The following is an 18,418-nucleotide window of genomic DNA, read 5'->3' as shown; positions in this document are numbered from 1 at the left end:
GCATTATGACATTTTCTGTTTTGTTCACCATTCCCTTTCTAATAATTCCCAACATTCTGTTTGCTTTTTTGACTGCCGCAGCCCACTGAACCGACTATTTCAATGTGTTATCCACTATGACGCCTAGATCTCTTTCTTGGGTTGTAGCACCTAATATGGAATCCAAATTGAGGGTTAAGATATTACATACTCATTGATCTAGGCTTTAAATGAAAATATGTGGGTACCTAAAATAGTATATCGGTCAGAGAACCCTAAAATAGGGCAAGTAACACTAATGTTTTAAATGATTTCAGATGCTTAATATTGCAAGTGACAAAGAATATCAAAACTATTCAAAAACACACACACATTAAACAGTTGTCCTAGTCAATCATTCCTCATTCACACCACTTCTAAACTCTTTAGAGTCATGCATTTATAACATGTATAAACTTTAATATGAAACATTGCCAAAATATATACAGAGTAGGGATGTGAATCGTGTGATCGATTGTCTTAACGATCGATTTTGGCTGGGAGGAAGGGAATCTGATCGTCGCGGGTTTTTTTTTTTTTAATAGTTTAAATCGGGGGAGGGCGGGAAAACCAGCACACTAAAACAACCCTAAAACCCACCCCGACCCTTTAAAATAAATCCCCCACCCTCCCGAACCCCCCCAAAATATTTTAAATTACCTGGGGTCCAATGGGGGGGTCCCGGTGTGATCTTCCACTCTCGGGCCACGGCTGCGTTAATAGAAATGGCGCCGGCGCCATTTTGGTTCCTGTCCCCCGACGTCACGAGCGCAGGAGATCGCTCCTGGACCCCCGCTGGACCCCCAGGGACTTTTGGCCAGCTTGGGGGGGCCTCCTGACCCCCACAAGACTTGCCAAAAGTCCAGCGGGGGTCCGGGAGCGACCGCTTGCACTCGTTGCCGTATTGCAAAATGGCGCCGGCTGTATGGCCGTATTGCCGTATTGCAAAATGGCGCCGAGAGTGGAAGATCACACCGGGACCCCCCCACTGGACCCCAGGTAATTTAAAACATATGGCCGGCGCCATTTTGCAATACGGCAACGAGTGCAAGAGGTCGCTCCCGGACCCCCGCTGGACTTTTGGCAAGTCTTGTGGGGATCAGGAGGTCCCCCCAAGCTGGCCAAAAGTCCCTGGGGGTCCAGCGGGGGTCCAGGAGAGATCTCCTGCGCTCGTGATGTCGGGGGACAGGAACCAAAACGCAGCCGTGGCCTGAGAGTGGAAGATCACACCGGGACCCCCCCACGGGACCCCCCCACTGGACCCCAGGTAATTTAAAACATTTTGGGGGGGGTTCGGGAGGGTGGGGGATTTATTTTAAAGGGTCGGGGTGGGTTTTAGGGTTGTTTTAGTGTGCCGGTTTTCCCGCCCTCCCCCGATTTACGATTTAAACTATTAAAAAAAAAAAAACAAAACCCGCGACGATCAGATTCCCTTCCTCCCAGCCAAAATCGATCGTTAAGACAATCGATCACACGATTCACATCTCTAATACAGAGTGCTTTTAATGAAACAATAAAACCCTTTCATTAAAGTTGAACTTCAAGAAGATACTTCGTGAATTGCAAATAAGTCACACGAAAGACACCTTTTTTAAAAAGGGGATACAGTTGAACCACAGACCACAAGAAAAGGATACTTTGTAATTGTTTCACAGGAATGTTGTGTAGAGTCCCGTGCATATCTTTATCAATTCATATAGTTTCCACTACTGTTGTGATGCTATAGGTAAGGCTAATTCAGATACTGGTAAGTATGGTGTGCTATATTATATGTAGCACTGACATTTGGCATTCTCTTTGATGGTATGGTATTCTTTCAAGTGATGTACTATTGTCACTTGAAGACTTTTAAGAACATCAGAAACCACATGGAAGGAAGTGTAAGGTGTAGAGCAGGTAGGAGGATCTTGGACAGACATTGCAGAACCAGCACATTGCCCATCAAAACAGAAACTGCAGTGTGAGCTTCAAGCTAGTGAATGCATTGCTTTCTAGGTAGCCTTATACTAGGTGGCCTTTTTTTTTTTTTTTTTTTTGTTAGAAGCAAATGGTGTTGGCATCTATGCTCTTGAGGTTTGAAGTTTATATATTTAATTCTAGAATCTTAAAGGACCAAATTCAGCAAGTAAGCCGAAGATATAACCAATATTAACCCCCTTTGAACTTTACTTAATTGAATTGCATGAATATATATGCAGATGGTTAAATTATGGAAAGATATGATTTCAATTAATGTTTACCTGCTGGGTGATTCTCAAAGACAGAAATTATGGTGAATACACTGCTTGCACAAACCACATCTCAAAAAAGATATAGTTGCGATGGAGAAGATACAGAGAAGGCCAACCAAAATGATAAAGGGAATGGAACAGGTCCCCTATGAGGAAAGGCTGAAGAGGTTAGGGCTGTTCAGTTTGGAGAAGAGATGGCTGAGGGGGGATATGATAGAGGTCTTTAAGATCATGAGAGGTCTTGAATGAGTAGATGTGAATCTGTTATTTACACTTTCGGATAATAGAAGAACCAGAGGGCATTCCATGAAGTTAGCAAGTAGCACATTTAAGACTAATTGGAGAATTCTTTTTTACTCAACGCACAATTAAACTCTGGAATTTGTTGCCAGAGGATGTGGTTAGTGCAGTTAGTATAGCTGTGTTTAAAAAAGGATTGGATAAGTTCTTGGAGGAGAAGTCCATTACCTGCTATTAAGTTCACTTAGAGAATAGCCACTGCTATTAGCAATATGGAATAGACTTAGTTTTTGGGTATTTGCCAGGTTCTTATGGCCTGGATTGGCCACTGTTGGAAACAGGATGCTGGGCTTGATGGACCCTTGGTCTGACCCAGTATGGCATGTTCTTATGTTCTCTTCAGCCGCGCTATTTTTCCCGGCACTGAAGTCAGGCTCACCGGTCTATAGTTACTTGGATCACCCATGGAGCCCTTTTTAAATATTGGGGTTACATTGGCCACCCTCCAGTCTTCAGGTACAATGGATGATTTTAAAGATAGGTTACAAATTTTAACTAATAGATCAGAAATTTCATTTTTGAGTTCCTTCAGTACATTAGGATGCATACTATCCGGTCCAGGTGATTTGTTACTCTTTAGTTTGTCAATCTGGCCAACTACATCTTCCAGGTTCACAGTGATTTTGTTCAGTTCGTCTGAATCATCACTCCAAAGATCATCTCCGGAACTGGTATCTCCCCAACATCCTCATTAGTAAACACGGAAGCAAAGAATTAATTTAGTCTTTCTGCAATGGCCTTATCTTTCCTAAGAGCCCCTTTAACCCCCTCGGTCATCTAATGGTCCAACTGACTCCCTCACAGGTTTCTTGCTTCGGATATATTTAAAAAAGTTTTTATTATGAGTTTTTGCCTCTATGGCCAACTTCATTTCAAATTCTCTCTTCGCCTGTCTTATCAATGTTTTACACTTAACTTGACAATGCTTATGTTTTATCCTATTTTCTTCAGATGGGTCCTTCTTCCAATTTTTGAAGGATGTTTTTTTGGCTAAAATAGCCTCTTTCACCTCACCTTTTAACCAATGACGGTAATCGTTTTGCCTTACTTCCACCTTTCTTATTGTGTGGAATACATATGGACTGTATTTCTTTCTGCAGCAGATGTTCATTTTCTAAGCAGGACTGACAGGGCTGCGCCAGGTGCAGCAGGATTAGGCTGCTCTTGAATTTCAGTGGGTAACCCTCCCTAATTTATGTTCAGCACCGAATGATCTGCAGTAATCACTGTCCAAGAATATTAGAAGGTCGATATACTGCTTCCCATGTGCAGTGATAGAGGTGGCCCGGTTACTCCTAAAAACCTTGTTGGGGTTTTGGGGTGTTGCCCCGCGGTGGACATTGCTTCCACTGACCCCGCAGTCTATTCCGGAGTTGCTGCTGTTGCGACTGCGGCCTGCTCTGCTGGAAGTTCGGTGAATGATAGGCTGGGTACGGCCTATAAGAGCACCTCTGATAGTAACTCCTGCTGAAGCTGGAGTAGCATTTCCTACCCGCTGACTGCTGGTCCGTGGGTGACCACAGCGACAGGATTGCTATATTTTGCTCCTTTAATTGGGAGACCATTTCTTGCAGCTTGTCCCCGAATAGATTAATCGCCCTTACACGGGAGGTCAGCTAGTTTTTCACATACATCTTCCTGAATGGTGTTGGGGCACAACCATGCCAGTCTTCACGCTGCTATGGCCCCTGCAGAAGTACAGGCGGATGTTTCCAAGGCCTCATATGGAAGGTGTCTCAACCCCTCCCTCCAGGTCATAAAACTGCGGTGGAGCCACATCCGAAGAGACCGAGGCAAGATGGGGCTTCAGGGACTGCAAGCATTCATGCATGATGTAAAATTGATGCTGCTGTATTTTCACATTCAGCATACCTGCTTGGAAAGCTTTTTTTTTTACTGAAGTCATCTAAATACCTGCAGTCCCTGCCCGGAAAGGTATTGGAATGAAGGCAGGTCTTCTTGAGTGCTTCATGGCGGATTCTACCAGCACAGAAGCGTGTGGGAGCTGGACCAAGCTTTATAGTATGGCGACTGCCTCATTCTGAACATCAGGTCAGTCTTCCTGACTGGAGAAAGGAGACTCCCATTCATTTGCCATAACAGAATCCAAAAAAAGGTGGTCGGTTCCGCCAGAATCTCGAAAATTTTTAGAATTCCTAGCCCTTCTGTTCGCGGATCTGGAACCTTCTTGAGCTCTATGTTGAGGCGAGCTCCCGCCTTTTCCATGAATTTGGAGTAGGAAAGGTCTTCCAGTAGTGAGAACGGCTCTAGCTGTTCTTATGGCGGGTCAGACGGTATCCTCTAAGAACCCGGTGAGGTTGGAAGGGAGTCTTTCGGGCCAGTGTCCAGCTGCAGGGAAAACTGGGAGGTCTGAGCTCCCAGGTTTTTGAGTCGGGTTGCTCTCGCTTGGAGGCGGAGAGGATGACCTCCCTTGAGGCGAGATATCCAGCGGAGGATGGGCAGCCCTTTAGCTCTGCTAAGGAGGTGAAGAACTGGGACAGAATTTTGGAAATCTGAGACATGGCCTATGAGGCCAGATCTCCCTGGCTAGGAGTGGAAGTTGTTCTCCTGACATGATCTGCAGGAGGTAAAGCTGCTTTCGGGGTATCAGAGTCTGGGCCCCTGGGGCGATATTCCGACCATTCTGTTTTGGAAGTCTTCTTATGTCTCTTTTGGAGAGTTTCCTGCAGCTGCGGGAAAGACCTCTTCCTCTTTGACACGGAGGACAAATCGGAGTAGATCCTTTCCGAGGATCCAGAAGAAGCCGTAAACAACTGCTCAGAGAGTCTGAGAAATCCAATTTCCCAATCTCCTCCAGTGCAAAAACGACTTGAGGGACCATCACCAGCTTATGCCTAGGAGGTGGCTTAGCAGCTGAGGAGCCTGGCACTGGATATGATTCCAACATTTTCTGCGACATGGATTTAGACATCCATGGCTTCTGCGCTGAAAGATGCATTTATAACTCCGCTCGCGTCAGATGACGCTCGACGGTGCTGCTTCAGTGCGTCGGCGTGCAACACATCCTTGCATGGGTGCGTCTTCGACCAAGCATCGACAGTGCCTCCCATGCGTGGTGCGCAATCCTTGTGTCGCGTTGTCAGGCATCGGAGCCTCTCTGGTGCGCTATGATGACATGAGCTTCAACCCTGATCGCCGCGAAGTTGTCTGTGGACTTTGGCGCTGCGAAACCAGACACCCATTTTTGCAGAGTGTGCATTGCTTCGTGGGGGGCTGACCCACTTGGCCTGGCCGTTTTTCCAGGAGTCCGAGGGAGAAGGCCCTCTTGGGTTTTATCAGGCGATCCGAGCGCAGCCCCAGTGATGAGTGGGCTGATAGGTGCTCCGGCGAGGCACAGGACCCCAAAGACTCTTCCCTCAGTCGGGCAATTTTTAACGCACATTGGTGCTGGGCCCGGGCCAACATCCGACCACAGCCTCTGCAGGACTGGTCATGATCTGGGCCCAGGCAAAGATAATTATGTCTGTCAGTGATGGACATAAGTTTTCTGCACTGGCAATATTTAAAGCCAGGGAGTTTTGGTACCATGCTGGAGCACTGAAAAGTGCTGTTTAAGCTGAAAAAACTTCCATCGATCGAGAAGAAAAAAGCTATGCGTGCGGCCTGCAACAGACTGAGGAGAATCATGGTACCGCACAGGTAAGGACATGCAGCCGCACAAAGCAAAGCACTGTGATCTTTGACAAGCTCCACTTTGTCTGCCCTGGAAGGACGTTCCCATTCAGCATGGCTAATTCAGCCTGCTTATCTGTGGGGGAAAATACTATTGAGTATTCTCAGCCCCTCAGAAAGGGAATCCAGATCATCATACAAGAGGGATATTTATGAATGGGATTCAGGGTACATGGAGACCAGAGTCCCAAGTAAGCTATACTCATTGATCCCCTACCAAGACCTATTGCTCCAATGGCCAACAGGAAGGAAATAAAAAATGGCAACTAGAGGAGAACATAGTGAGCTGCAAAGAAAGACTCATGGTGCACTAGTCCTATAAAAGGCAGATTCAATTGACCTGGAAACCTAAAGATGCACCTGTGTCTAAAAACATGAAATGAACATAGATTATTCTACATCTAATTAAGGAAACAATGTTTTCAAAAAACAAGCAAAAGCCAAAACATAAAAAATGCAAAAGGTGTTTATTCATTATTATGCTAAATAATCATAAAAAAATAAGTACTAATGTAATGCCACTAGAAAAAAATGGAGACATAAGAAATTGCCATGCTGAGTCAGACCAAGGGTCCATCAAGCCCAGCATCCTGTATCCAACAGAGGCCGAACCTGGCAAATACCCATACACCAAGAAGATCCCATGCTACTTACTGATGCAATTAATAGCAGTAAAAAAGAACTTTCTCTGATTAGTTTTAAATGTGCCCCATGCTAACTTCATGGAGTGCCCCCTAGTCTCTCTACTATCCGAAAGAGTAAATAACCGATTCACATCTACCCGTTCTAGACCTCTCATAATTTTAAACATCTCTATCATATCCCCCCTCAGCCCTCTCTTCTCCAAGCTGAAAAGTGCTAACCTCTTTAGTCTTTCCTCATAGGGGAGCTGTTCCATTCCCCTTATCATTTTGGTAGCCCTTCTCTGTACCTTCTCCATCGCAATTATATCTTTTTTGAGATGCGGCGACCAGAATTGTACACAGTATTCAAGTTGCGGTCTCGCCATGGAGCGATACAGAGGCATTATGACATTTTCTGTTTTGTTCACCATTCCCTTCGATCCTGCTAATCTCCAGAACGGTATAGAAGTGCATCGGGGACGTTGTGGATCTCATTATGATCGTGCCTAATTGACTTTTACAGCCCTGGTATGCCTATCTGGTTCAATTCTCCATTGCCCCACCTATTCCCCTGGGCGACAACGTAGATTTCCTGACTCAGGAGCATGGCACCTTGCTTCACCCCTTGCAATCCTTGTTATACCTCACTGCATGGAGGTTGAAAGGATAGTATTAAGTCACTTGCACTTGCTGACAGATTCAGGAGGGCTTGGTTTCATCCAGAAAGTCTTCTACTAGGAAAAATTATCAGGACAAGTGGCAAAGATACTTGGCCTGGTGTGACAGCAGAGACATAGACCCCTTCTCTTGCTTCCTGGATTTACTACTTCAGTACCTTCATTCCCTTTATCAAACAGGGCTGACTAAAACTTCTGTGTGGGTCCATGTGAGTGCCATCGCACTCTATCATCACCCTTGCAATGGGCTGCTGGTATCCAGCCACCCGCTAGTCTCCTGTTTCATGAAAGGGATATTGCGACTAAGACAGCTTATGCTGAAGCTGCCAGTTCCATAGGACCTCAACCTAGTGCTGGAGCAGCTCATGCTTCCCCTTTTCGAACCACTGGATAGCAGCCACATGAAGTATCTCACTTGGAAGGTATTTTTCTTGGTGGCAGTTACCTCAGCTAGAAGGGTCAATGAGTTACAGGCAGTTTCATCATGACAAGGTCACTTTACAAACACATCCCTTATTTTTATCCAAGGTAGTTTCGGCTTTCTACCTCAATCAGACCATCACTTTGCCAACGTTCTTCCCAAAACCACACAGGAATGAGAGGGAGCGAATGCTCCCTCTCATGGGACTGCAAGAGAGCCTTAGCTTACTATACGCGTAGAACGCATTCAGAGAAAATACTTCTCAGCTGTGACGAAACAGGCTCTATCCATTTGGATTTCTCAGTGTATCCAATTCTGTTACACCAAGAGATCAATGAAGCTTTCTAGTATGCCAAAGGCACACCAAGTAAGAGCAATGGCAGCTTCAGTGGCTCTCTCTATCAAGTTCCATTGCTGGATATTTGTAAGGTAGCCACGTGGTCATCACTACATACTTTCACGTCGCATTACTGTCTTGATCAGTAAGCCGCATTGGACGCTGTGCTGGGCTAGTCAGTTCTCCGATCAGTGACAAAATATTGACTGTCCAAATTAGGAGCGGGTTGAGCGCGCAGTGACATTTGTGACAGCAGGACAATGCTGGATCCGTCCATGAGTCTTCAGACTGTGCGCACAACCTTCCCAGACAGCATGGCTAATTCAGCTTTCTTATCTGTGAGGGGAAAAAGCAAATTTGCTTACTGTAAATGGTGTTTTCTGTAGATATGATGAATTAGCCGTGCTGTTATGCCCCAGCTCCCTGGACAGCCTTCAAGTTCGAAGCTTCGCATGGTGGGCTATGTTATAGACGGAGGAGAAATCATGACGCTGCGTGGGAAAGGATGCGCAGCCGCACAGAGCAAAGCTCTATGATCTCTGAGAAACTCTGCCTCGGCTGCCCCAGAAGGACGTCCCCAGACAGCATGGCTAATTCATCCTTCTATCTACGGAAAACACCATTTATGGTAAGCAAACTTGCTTTTTCCATCTGCCTGCCTAATGAACAGAAGGTAGGTGCAGGAACTGAACCAGGTCTCTCACGGGATTCATACTTTAAAAGGAACACTGTATCAGGGTTAGTTAAATGGAAGACATGATTACAAGCATATTGCAGCAGAAAGGGTGTATAAATTGAAGGGCTTATATTGGTTGAATCTGCTGCATTCCAGTAGAACTCTAAAACTATAAATAAATGTAAACTAGGTATTTAATGCTTTCAAATTTGTATAAGAACAATGGAAAAAACCATGTAAATGCAAGACATTATTCTCTAAAATGATCTTTTTGTTTCAGCAGTTACCTGTATACCAGCCCAGGTGGTATCCTTCCTGAGTTTTGTCATACCAGTGACGTAAAAATGCAATAGCAAAAGAATAACTTGGAAACAAATATTACTGTGCCCTTGATTGAGACTGTTGATTTGGAGTTTATATATATATATATCTATATCTATATCTATATGTATATATATCTATCTATACCTTGAGCTCACTAATGAGAGACAAGGAGCTAAAAAACCCTCAGATTAGAGTGGTGAAACAATGCTCATTCTTGTGTGACATCTAAGATAGTTCAGTAATACCTGATGACATTGGTGGATTATATTATTTCCATATATTTTTTTTTTAATTCTATAGATTTCAAAATGTTTTAATAAGGAGGTAACACATGTAGTTTTCAAAGATGGACATCAGAGAACATGGAACAAGGCAAAGAGGACTGACGTAAAGCTAGTATCTGTCCTTTGGGTGGAAAAGTGAGTACCTATGGAATTAACACCATTTTAATGTTTTTGAAAGATATTTACTGCAGCAGTACCACAAGAATGTTAAGTATTAGTAGAGTTTGGTTGTTATGTGCTATGCGCAATTACCTTGTGGAGTACTGAAGGCTCTGTCTGTCTTGGATACTTGGTACCTGGTGCCTCCACCTGGGGGAAAAGGGTGTTATAGATAAGATTTCCCTTCCCTCCTGCCCCAGGAAAACCCCCAACTTGGACGAGACTGTGAAAAAGCTGACAGTAAATACTAGTCATTACACATCTACAAGTTTCCACAAACAATATTTATTTGACATTTCATATTCCACCTCTTTTCACAAGTTTTAGCTAAGTTACAGTACATTGGTTAAAGGTCATTTTACATTTACAGTTGAATCAAATTTATAATGAATAGCATTGAGAGCACAGGGTGTATAAATTACGGTCCTTACTTGATGGTTACTTAGGTCGGAAAGACTGAGTTTACATTAATTGTCAGTACATTGAGACTTTAATCCCTGCAAGCCATCACCACTCAAGGAAGAAACAGCTTATCCTATATTTCTTTCCTTCCACTACAACTGTCTCCCCTCCCCTTTTCCTCCTCCTGCACTTTCCAACGCCACAGCCATTCATAGGACTGCTACTGGGCAGTTGGATGCTGTAAGTCATACAGTGGATTTGCACTGTCACCAGTGGGTCTAGATCAGCCTCTTAACAGTTAGCCATCTCCTTTTTTTCTGTGTTCACTCCCCTCCTGGGAAACCGAAGGTCTGCTGTTGTGGGTTCACACCCCTCCTTGGAGGAGACTGAAGCTCTTCGGCTCCTCAGTTACTCAGTCAAGGCCCTTTCTGGGGGAGATGAAACATCGCTGCTCCTCTTGAGAGGACTATAGCTCATTTGCTTCTTTATTACTGGGACTATGCCTTTCCTAGGGGGACCGAATCCTATCACTCCTGACACTAGGTCATTGTGACTCCCGGGGGAAACAAAAGCTTCATTGGCACTGTTGCTGGGTTCTTACCCTACATGGAGCAGGGTTGGGAAGCAGAAGCTCTGCTGCTCCATCCAGATATTCTCTAGTGATCAATGCTTTACTTGATCCAGTCCTTCCTGGCTAGGAGGAGTTTCCTCACTCGCTGATTAGAGCTTTTCCTGGCCACCTGGTCCTCCACGCTAGGGGTAGGGAGCACTGGGTTGTTTTTTTTTTTGTTTCTTTTTTTTCGTTGTGTCCGGAAGTGGACAACTTGGAAATTTTGGAAAAATTGAAAACTTCTTTTGAAATATTTTCTCTCTTAGAATGAAATGGTATTCAGGACACATTTTTTAAAACATTATCACTGCCTACCTATTGCACTCTCTCTTAAACGTTTGTTAATAAATAAATATGAAGATGTAAAACAATGAAATATTAGATTACAATTCCAATTCTGAGTAAAGTATTGTGTTAAGTTGTAGGTGATACACTTTTTTTTTTTTTGTCTACATCAATACATCTGTGACTAGCTTTTGAGAGGTAAGCTGTCTTCACCAGGTCACTGAAGTAACAGTGCAGTTACACTGGGTTGGAATAGTACAGATCCAGCTAGGCCGTAGATTTTCTGCATATGCCATTCTAGCTTAGTAAGGAGGAGGTGACAGAGGTAGCTGACAGTGAAGACTTGCTTATCTGAGAAGGCCTTTTTCCAACTGAAGTTTATGGTGATTAAGTGAATGTTTTGTGATGGTCTCAGGCATTTTGTAAGTTTGTATTGTTTTCATATAAATATGAATGGGTTTTATGTGAACTGCACTGAATGTAATAATGCAATATATATACATGTTTTTAAATAAATAATCAGTAATAATTGTCTTGCTGCAGTGTAATTGTAATATAGATGATCACTAGGTGTCACCAGAGCTACATAAAAACCAATTACTTGTTGAAATGATGAGCACTAGTTTGCTTTTGATTTTCTGTAGTGAAAACTCATTCTTAGGTTATATGGGACCAAATATAAAAAAATATATGCAAGATTTTGGTATGGCTAGAACCTAAAACTTTCTGACTTTGATGTGATCAATGTTTTGTGGTTAATGCTGAGTGCTGTACAATCTTTCGACCAATAATCAGGCCGATACAGCATTTGGACGTGTGTTTTCGATGCACTAGCTTTACCCCTTATTCAATTGGTGTCAAAGTACTACTACCCAGCGTACAAGAAGGCCTATTTCCAGAGACGTCTTTATAGGCCATATTCAGCGTATCGCCTGCCTGCTTACTCTCTGGCGAGACCTCAGCCACTGCAGCAGGCCTGAGGCAGGCAAAGGAGCCAAAGACACTCTTGGGAAGCTATCACCTCTGACCGTTGGGTCCTCTCCATTGTCAAGGAGGGCTATTCCCTCTATTTCAAGACCACACTGACTCTCCCCGACTTAGTAACCCAGCATCAGTCCACCTTGGGGAACCTTTGCTGGTTGCAAGAGGAAGTGTCTACACTGCTCCAACAGCGTTCAATCCGGATTCCCAGATTGCAGCTGAATTAGGGATTCTACCACTAATACTTCTTCATTCCCAAAAATCAAAAGGGCTTTGCCCGATCTTGGATCTCTGAGCTCTCAACAGGTTTCTAGAGAAGGAGAAATTCAAGATGACATCTCAAGTCCATCCTTCCCTTCCTGTGGCCCAATGATTGGATGTAGTCGCTGAACCTCAAGGATGCTTACTTATATATCCCTATGCACCGTTCCTCCTGGTGGTCCCTGTGCTTTCAGGTCAACAGTCGGCACTATCAATACAAGGTTCTTCCCTTTGGTCTCTTGTCTGCCCCAAGAGTCTTCATCAAATGTCTATATGATCAAAACAGTATGAAAATAGAAAAAAAGAAAGGGAAAATGTACTATTCATGTAGCTTCCTACAAGCAAGACTAGTGGAGGTGAGAGAGAGAGCTTTCTTGATAGCCCCTACACTATGGAAGTCTTTCCCAAAAGCTCTGAGGACATTAGAATGTACAAAGACGTTCAAGGGCTTGTTAAAGATGTTCCTATTTAGGCAAGCATTTCCCTGAAGGGATAACTGATGGACCATATTTTGTGAGGAGTAATTTAATCTTTTTAAGTAGGTAAAAATATTCAGGTACATTTTAAAAGCGTTGCACAAAAATGTAGTTTCTCAGCATTTAGACAGGTTAATCCACAACCAGTGGGTTTTGCACTCTACCCAACAGGTGGAGACTGAACAGAGCTGATGTCACAGTATATATACTCCTGCTCTGACATCAGCCCGCCAGTATTTTCCGTTTCCAGGAGATGGTGGATGTGCTTCTCCCTACTGGGGATTGCTTGTTTGAAGGGAAAAAAAAAGAGAGAGAGAAGGACCGATCACACACTACTTCTCCTGAGGTGATACCTTGTGGTTCCTCCTTCAGTCGCGTGCCTCGGTCTGGTAGCTGGTTTTCCGGCATGGACTTAGCTGCCAGGAGAGAATCAGCTGGGAGGCTAGCGAGTGCAGGAAGCCGAGCATGGTGGTGAAGGCATTAGCCCTTTCCCCCCACAGCCAGAAGCCGACTCTGTACTCGGCCAGGACATGCTAAGCTCAGGTAAAGAATTAAATTTTTTTTTTTTTGAGTAAGGAGAGAGATTTAATAATTCCTCTCCCCTCTTCTGTTTCTGGTCTCCGAGCCTCGGCTTGCTGATCCACTGTGCATTCCGATCTCCGCAGGCCAAGGACGCTATGGTGTAGGTGGTATTTGCCGGCATTTCCACCCTCACCACCATAACTTTACCATGACTCCCATTATTACATCTACTACCCTGAGTTTTGTACTTATCAATGTACAATCTATATAAAAAAAAAAAAGTCTGCTGTTATCTATGACCTTCTTGCCTCTGGAACCTATGACTGTCTGTGTATAACTGAAACTTGGCTGAAAGACCATGACATTCTAATACTTAACTGTTGCTGCCCATCAAACGTCTTATACCTTCATAAATCAAGGCAAGGGCGAAGAGGAGGAGGATTGGCTGTTTTCTTTAAATCCCACCTGAAATTCTCTATAGTTGATGTCTCTATTCCTTCTCCATATGAGTTGTTATGCTTTAAATACTAATATCTGTTTGACCTACTGCCCACCAGGGCTACTTGCTTATAACTCCTGCCCACTTTGTGAATTGATCCTTAATCTCAATTTAAATCCCGCTACAACCATCATTTTAGGAGACTTTAACCATCACCTTCCAACCTTCTCATCCCTTATCCAAACACTGTTTGATACCCTACTTTCTTGTGGCTGGAAACAAACCATTTCCTCTCCCACTCATAGGAAAGTTAATTGCCTAGATATGGTATTTATTAATCCCCCAGCCTTCCAGATAAAAGTGACCACTTCTTTGTCTCTTTCTCGCTCATACACAAATACGTAAGCAAGTTTCCCATAAGAATAATACCACTGGCCTTAAGGCTTTTAGATCCTAAGACCCTGGCATCTAACCTTATACCTCTTCTAGACAGTAGTACCTGTAATTCGTCTGAAGAATTTTTAGACTTCTGGAACACCTCCCTAACATCTACCCTTGATAAACTTGTTCCTTTGAAACCTTTCTCAACCAAGAGAGCTAACTCAGCCCCATGGTTCAATAATACACTTCAAACCAAAAAAAATGCGAGCTGAGGAGATGCAAGAGAACGTGGCGAAAAGACCCCCCCCCGAGACAAACTAATCTATGATTGTAAACGTGCATCCTATGAAGATGCCATCACCTCTGCTAAGAAAACATTTATACGAATCTGGCACCTACGCTAAACAGCCCAAGAGAATTATATTCTTCTGTAATAAAAATTAACCCCATTCCAGTTCCTGCTACTCTACTGTCAATGCTCCCTGTGATGAATATCTCAAACATTTGCATCATACTTTAGTAATAAGACAGCAACCGTAAGCAATACCTTTAACTCCCTGCAGATGATGCCAACAACTTGATTGCTGATGGTGCCGTCTGGGAATGCTTTAATAAAATCTCAACGTCTGATACCACTGAGATTATCCAATAATATGAAACTATCATTTAATCCCCTTAACACATGTCATACTACATTACTCAAACTGATCAAACTGGACATCACTTCTTTTATTACTAACTTCATTAATTCTTCTCTACAACATGGGATCATTCTCGACCTACTAAAACAAGCTTCAGTCCAGCCCACAATGAATTGGCTAACCCAACTTTTATCTGCAACTATTGCCCGATCTCTTCTTTCATTCATGGCCAAAAGCATAGAAACAGCAGTTCTTCACCAATTGTACAACTTTATTGACTCTAATATCCTTAATATCAATTAGCATTTAGGAAACATAATAGCACTGAACTGCTGTTACTTTCCAGTTTTGACTCTGTGAGACAAGGCTTTGACCAGGGTTCAGCTTTCCTCCTATGTCTCCTAGATATCTCTTCAGCATTTGACACAGTAAATAATCTCATCTTACTTTCTAGATTGCACTCCTTTGGTATAACTGGATCTGTTCTGTCATGGTTCTCTTCACATCTCAACAACAGGACCCAACAAATCCATTTTGATTTCTCTACCTCTTCCGTGACGTCCCTTAACTCTGGGGCACCCCAAGGATCTGCTCTCTCTGCTGCCTTATTTAACATCTATTTAACACCATTATGCTGCACCTTTGTTGGCCTTGTGTGCGCTATAAGATCTATGCCGATGATATCCAATTCTTCTTTCCTCTGAAAGACACACGAGTCCTTACAGAATCGTACCTTACCTACTGTCTCATAACCATCCACAAATGGCTTCACTGCAATAAACTAGCTCTCAACATGTAAAACAAAAATCATTGTCCTATCATGTTCTCCTAATGAAAATGCACCCAACAATTTGATACTCATTCTTTCTCTCTCTCTCTTCACAACCATATAAGAACCATTACCGTCGATTCTTGAACAGTCTGATTTTCGGTCTGTCCTTCGATCTTTATTATTCTCAGGTATTGATTATTGTAAACTCTCTCCTAATAGGTCTCCCATTATATTCCATCCGTCCATTGCATATTAAACAAAACTCGGCAGCAAGACTATTATCTGGCACTTCCATTCATGAACACATCACTCCTCTCCTCGAAACATTTCACCGGCTTCCATTTGCATACAGTATAAAATACAAGCTCGCCATGATCATACACTCAACTATTTGCAACCTACACTTCCCCTGGATTTCCTCTCTACTAAAAATCCACACCCCGTCACGGTCCCTCAGGTTAGCAAACCTAATGCTACTAGATGTCCCATTTCCAAAACTCACCCACCTTGATGTAACCAGAGAGCATGCTCTCTTCTCTGCAGGTCCTCTCCTATGGAACAGCTTACCAAAAGAAGTAAGATGCCTCCGGGAAAAAATATTCTTTAGAAAAGCACTAAAAACTTTCTTCTTCAAAAAAGGACTCCTGAATCTAAGTGATAATGGATTACCCTGACATCTCCCTACCTCAGCGTATCCTCAATCTATTTTAGACTTCCCGATTGGCTCCTCTTTTGTTGGAATTAACTCCTATATTTTAATATGTTGTCATGTGATAGGCTATGTTTTCCTTATTCAAGAATATGTAATGTTATATGATCCTGTTCTTATCTATGTATGTTCATAATGTACCCCGCCCTGAATGTAGGAAGGGTGGGTAATAAATGCTTTTTAAATAAATGGAAAGCAATCGAAATCTCAACTGATTTTAAATTTTTATTTTTTTTTATTTTTTGCTCGATTATTCTCAATGATCTGACAGGCTTAGAATGCGTTCCTCCTGGATTGGGGGAAAAGACCCCATGTACGCTTTTCCACCAATTCCCTTATTCTCGAACGGTTCAGAAACTCCTGCGAGACCACATCCTCATAGCGCCTGCATGGCACAGGCAAAACTGGTATGTTGTCATATGACTCTCTAGTTATACAAGAAGATGGATGCTTCCTTTATCCCGATCTGCAGGACCTCAACCTCACAGCTTGGATGTTGAGCACTCAGTAATGACTAACCTCTCATTGTCTAAATCTATCAAGGATGGCCTACTTTCCACCAGAAAACCTTCAACTTGGAGAAACTACTCATTCAGAAGGACTAGATATGCCAACTGGTATGCTCAGAATTCTCTTAATCCCTTTGCCTGTGCTACGCACCATTTGTTATCCTGTTTATACCTCTTACCTGACTCTGGCCTTGCCACGACTTTTGTGAAAATTCACTTATGTGCCATTGCGGCTTACCATAGCTTTGTGGATAACAGGCCAATCTTGACTTATCCCCTTATCTCAAACTTCATAAAAGGTCTGTGGAACTTGAAATCTTCAGTGTGCAAGCCCCCAGTGCCCTGGGATTTAAACATTGTTTTTCGACATTTCATGGATCTAGCTTTCGAACTTTTGCAGGCAGTTTCACTAAAATACCCAAAGTGGAAAGTGATCTCCTTTGTTGCAGTAATCTCTTCTTGAAGGATTAGCGAGTCCCAAACACTCATGCACTACCTTCCTTATAAGCTGCTCTTTCACAACAGAGTACTATGCATTCATGCAGAGTTGCTGCTGAAAGTCGTATCAGTCTTCCATCTCAATCAATCCATTGTCTTGTCCACTTTTTCACCGCCCACATGCACATGATGGGGACGTGTCTTCAGATCTTGGATTGAAAATGAGCTCTTGCCTAATATAAGAAAAGGTCTCAACCTCATGGTCTAGCCTCTCAACTTTTTGTCTCATAGGATCTTAATAGACTGGGTATGCAGGTGACTAAGCGCACCGTATCCAATTGGATAATAGCCTGTATCCCGCACTGTTACATTGCAGCAGGACTTAGGCTTTGATTGGATTAGTAAGATCATCATGGGAGAGCTATGGCTTCTTCCATTGCCCATTTGAAAGATGTTTCTCTGGAAGATATCTGTAAAGTTGCCGCATGGTCATCTGTATACATGTTCACTTCTCACTCCTGTGTAGATAGTTTTTCCAAAGCTGAAAGTGGTTCTGGACAGACTGCGTTATTGAATGTATTCTCGCAGTAATCTCTCCATGGTGGAGTCTGGATTGCTTATTAAGAAAATGTTCTGCTGCAGTGCTCCGCTTAGGACTCCCCACATATAATGGCTAATTCTGCCTGCTTATTGACTGAAAAAGCAAGTTTGCTTATCATAAACTGTTTTCCATAGATAGGTTTAATTAGCCATGAAATACCTGCCCTTCTCCCTGGAGAGTTGACTATCTGGCTAGATTAGCTCTGTTACTGACTGAAGAGACTCACGAGGCAATGCCCACATGGGAGCTCCTGCACATGCTCAATAAAGCTAAAACCTCTATTAGCTAGGAGAGATGAGTCTGGTGCCATTGGATGATGTCACTCACATGTAATAGCTAAATCATCCTGCTATCTATGGAAAACTGTTAATAGTAACCAAACTTGCTTTATACATCTTCATTGTAGCAGTTCCTTCATGTACTCCTCTCCATCAATAAGGGAAACAGAAAAATGGGGAGGGGGGTTCTCTAGAAAGCTCTGGAAGTTTTTTTTATAGCTCTGGGTGTTGCACATGGTCATGTGACCCAGTTGTGTGACTGAACTGCTAACCTCAGAACACTTGTTAAAGTAAGCCACTTTGCTTTCCAGTTCCATTTCTTTAAATATTTTTTCTTAAAACTAACCAACTTTCCTTAAATATGCAAACG

The 18,418-nt window shown here is 43.1% G+C and overlaps 1 protein-coding gene across 12 annotated transcripts in view; it reads left to right on the top strand.

The window, feature by feature from the left end:
- MCPH1 (microcephalin 1) overlaps positions 1-18,418 on the top strand; it is a 714,835-nt gene that overhangs the window by 17,131 nt on the left and 679,286 nt on the right. For all 12 annotated transcript variants that reach the window (XR_003855670.1, XR_003855672.1, XR_003855671.1 and 9 more), the window contains exon 3: positions 9,601-9,719. Coding sequence is in view for 9 of the 12 variants with exons in the window: in XM_029595742.1 (XP_029451602.1) it covers positions 9,601-9,719 (119 nt within the window). In the remaining 3 variants the exon portion in view is untranslated. The remainder of the gene's footprint in view (positions 1-9,600; positions 9,720-18,418) is intronic.

Source organism: Rhinatrema bivittatum, chromosome 3 (genome assembly GCF_901001135.1).
Source record: "Rhinatrema bivittatum chromosome 3, aRhiBiv1.1, whole genome shotgun sequence".
Taxonomy (NCBI): domain Eukaryota; kingdom Metazoa; phylum Chordata; class Amphibia; order Gymnophiona; family Rhinatrematidae; genus Rhinatrema; species Rhinatrema bivittatum.
This window is presented reverse-complemented; position numbering and strand designations above follow the sequence as displayed.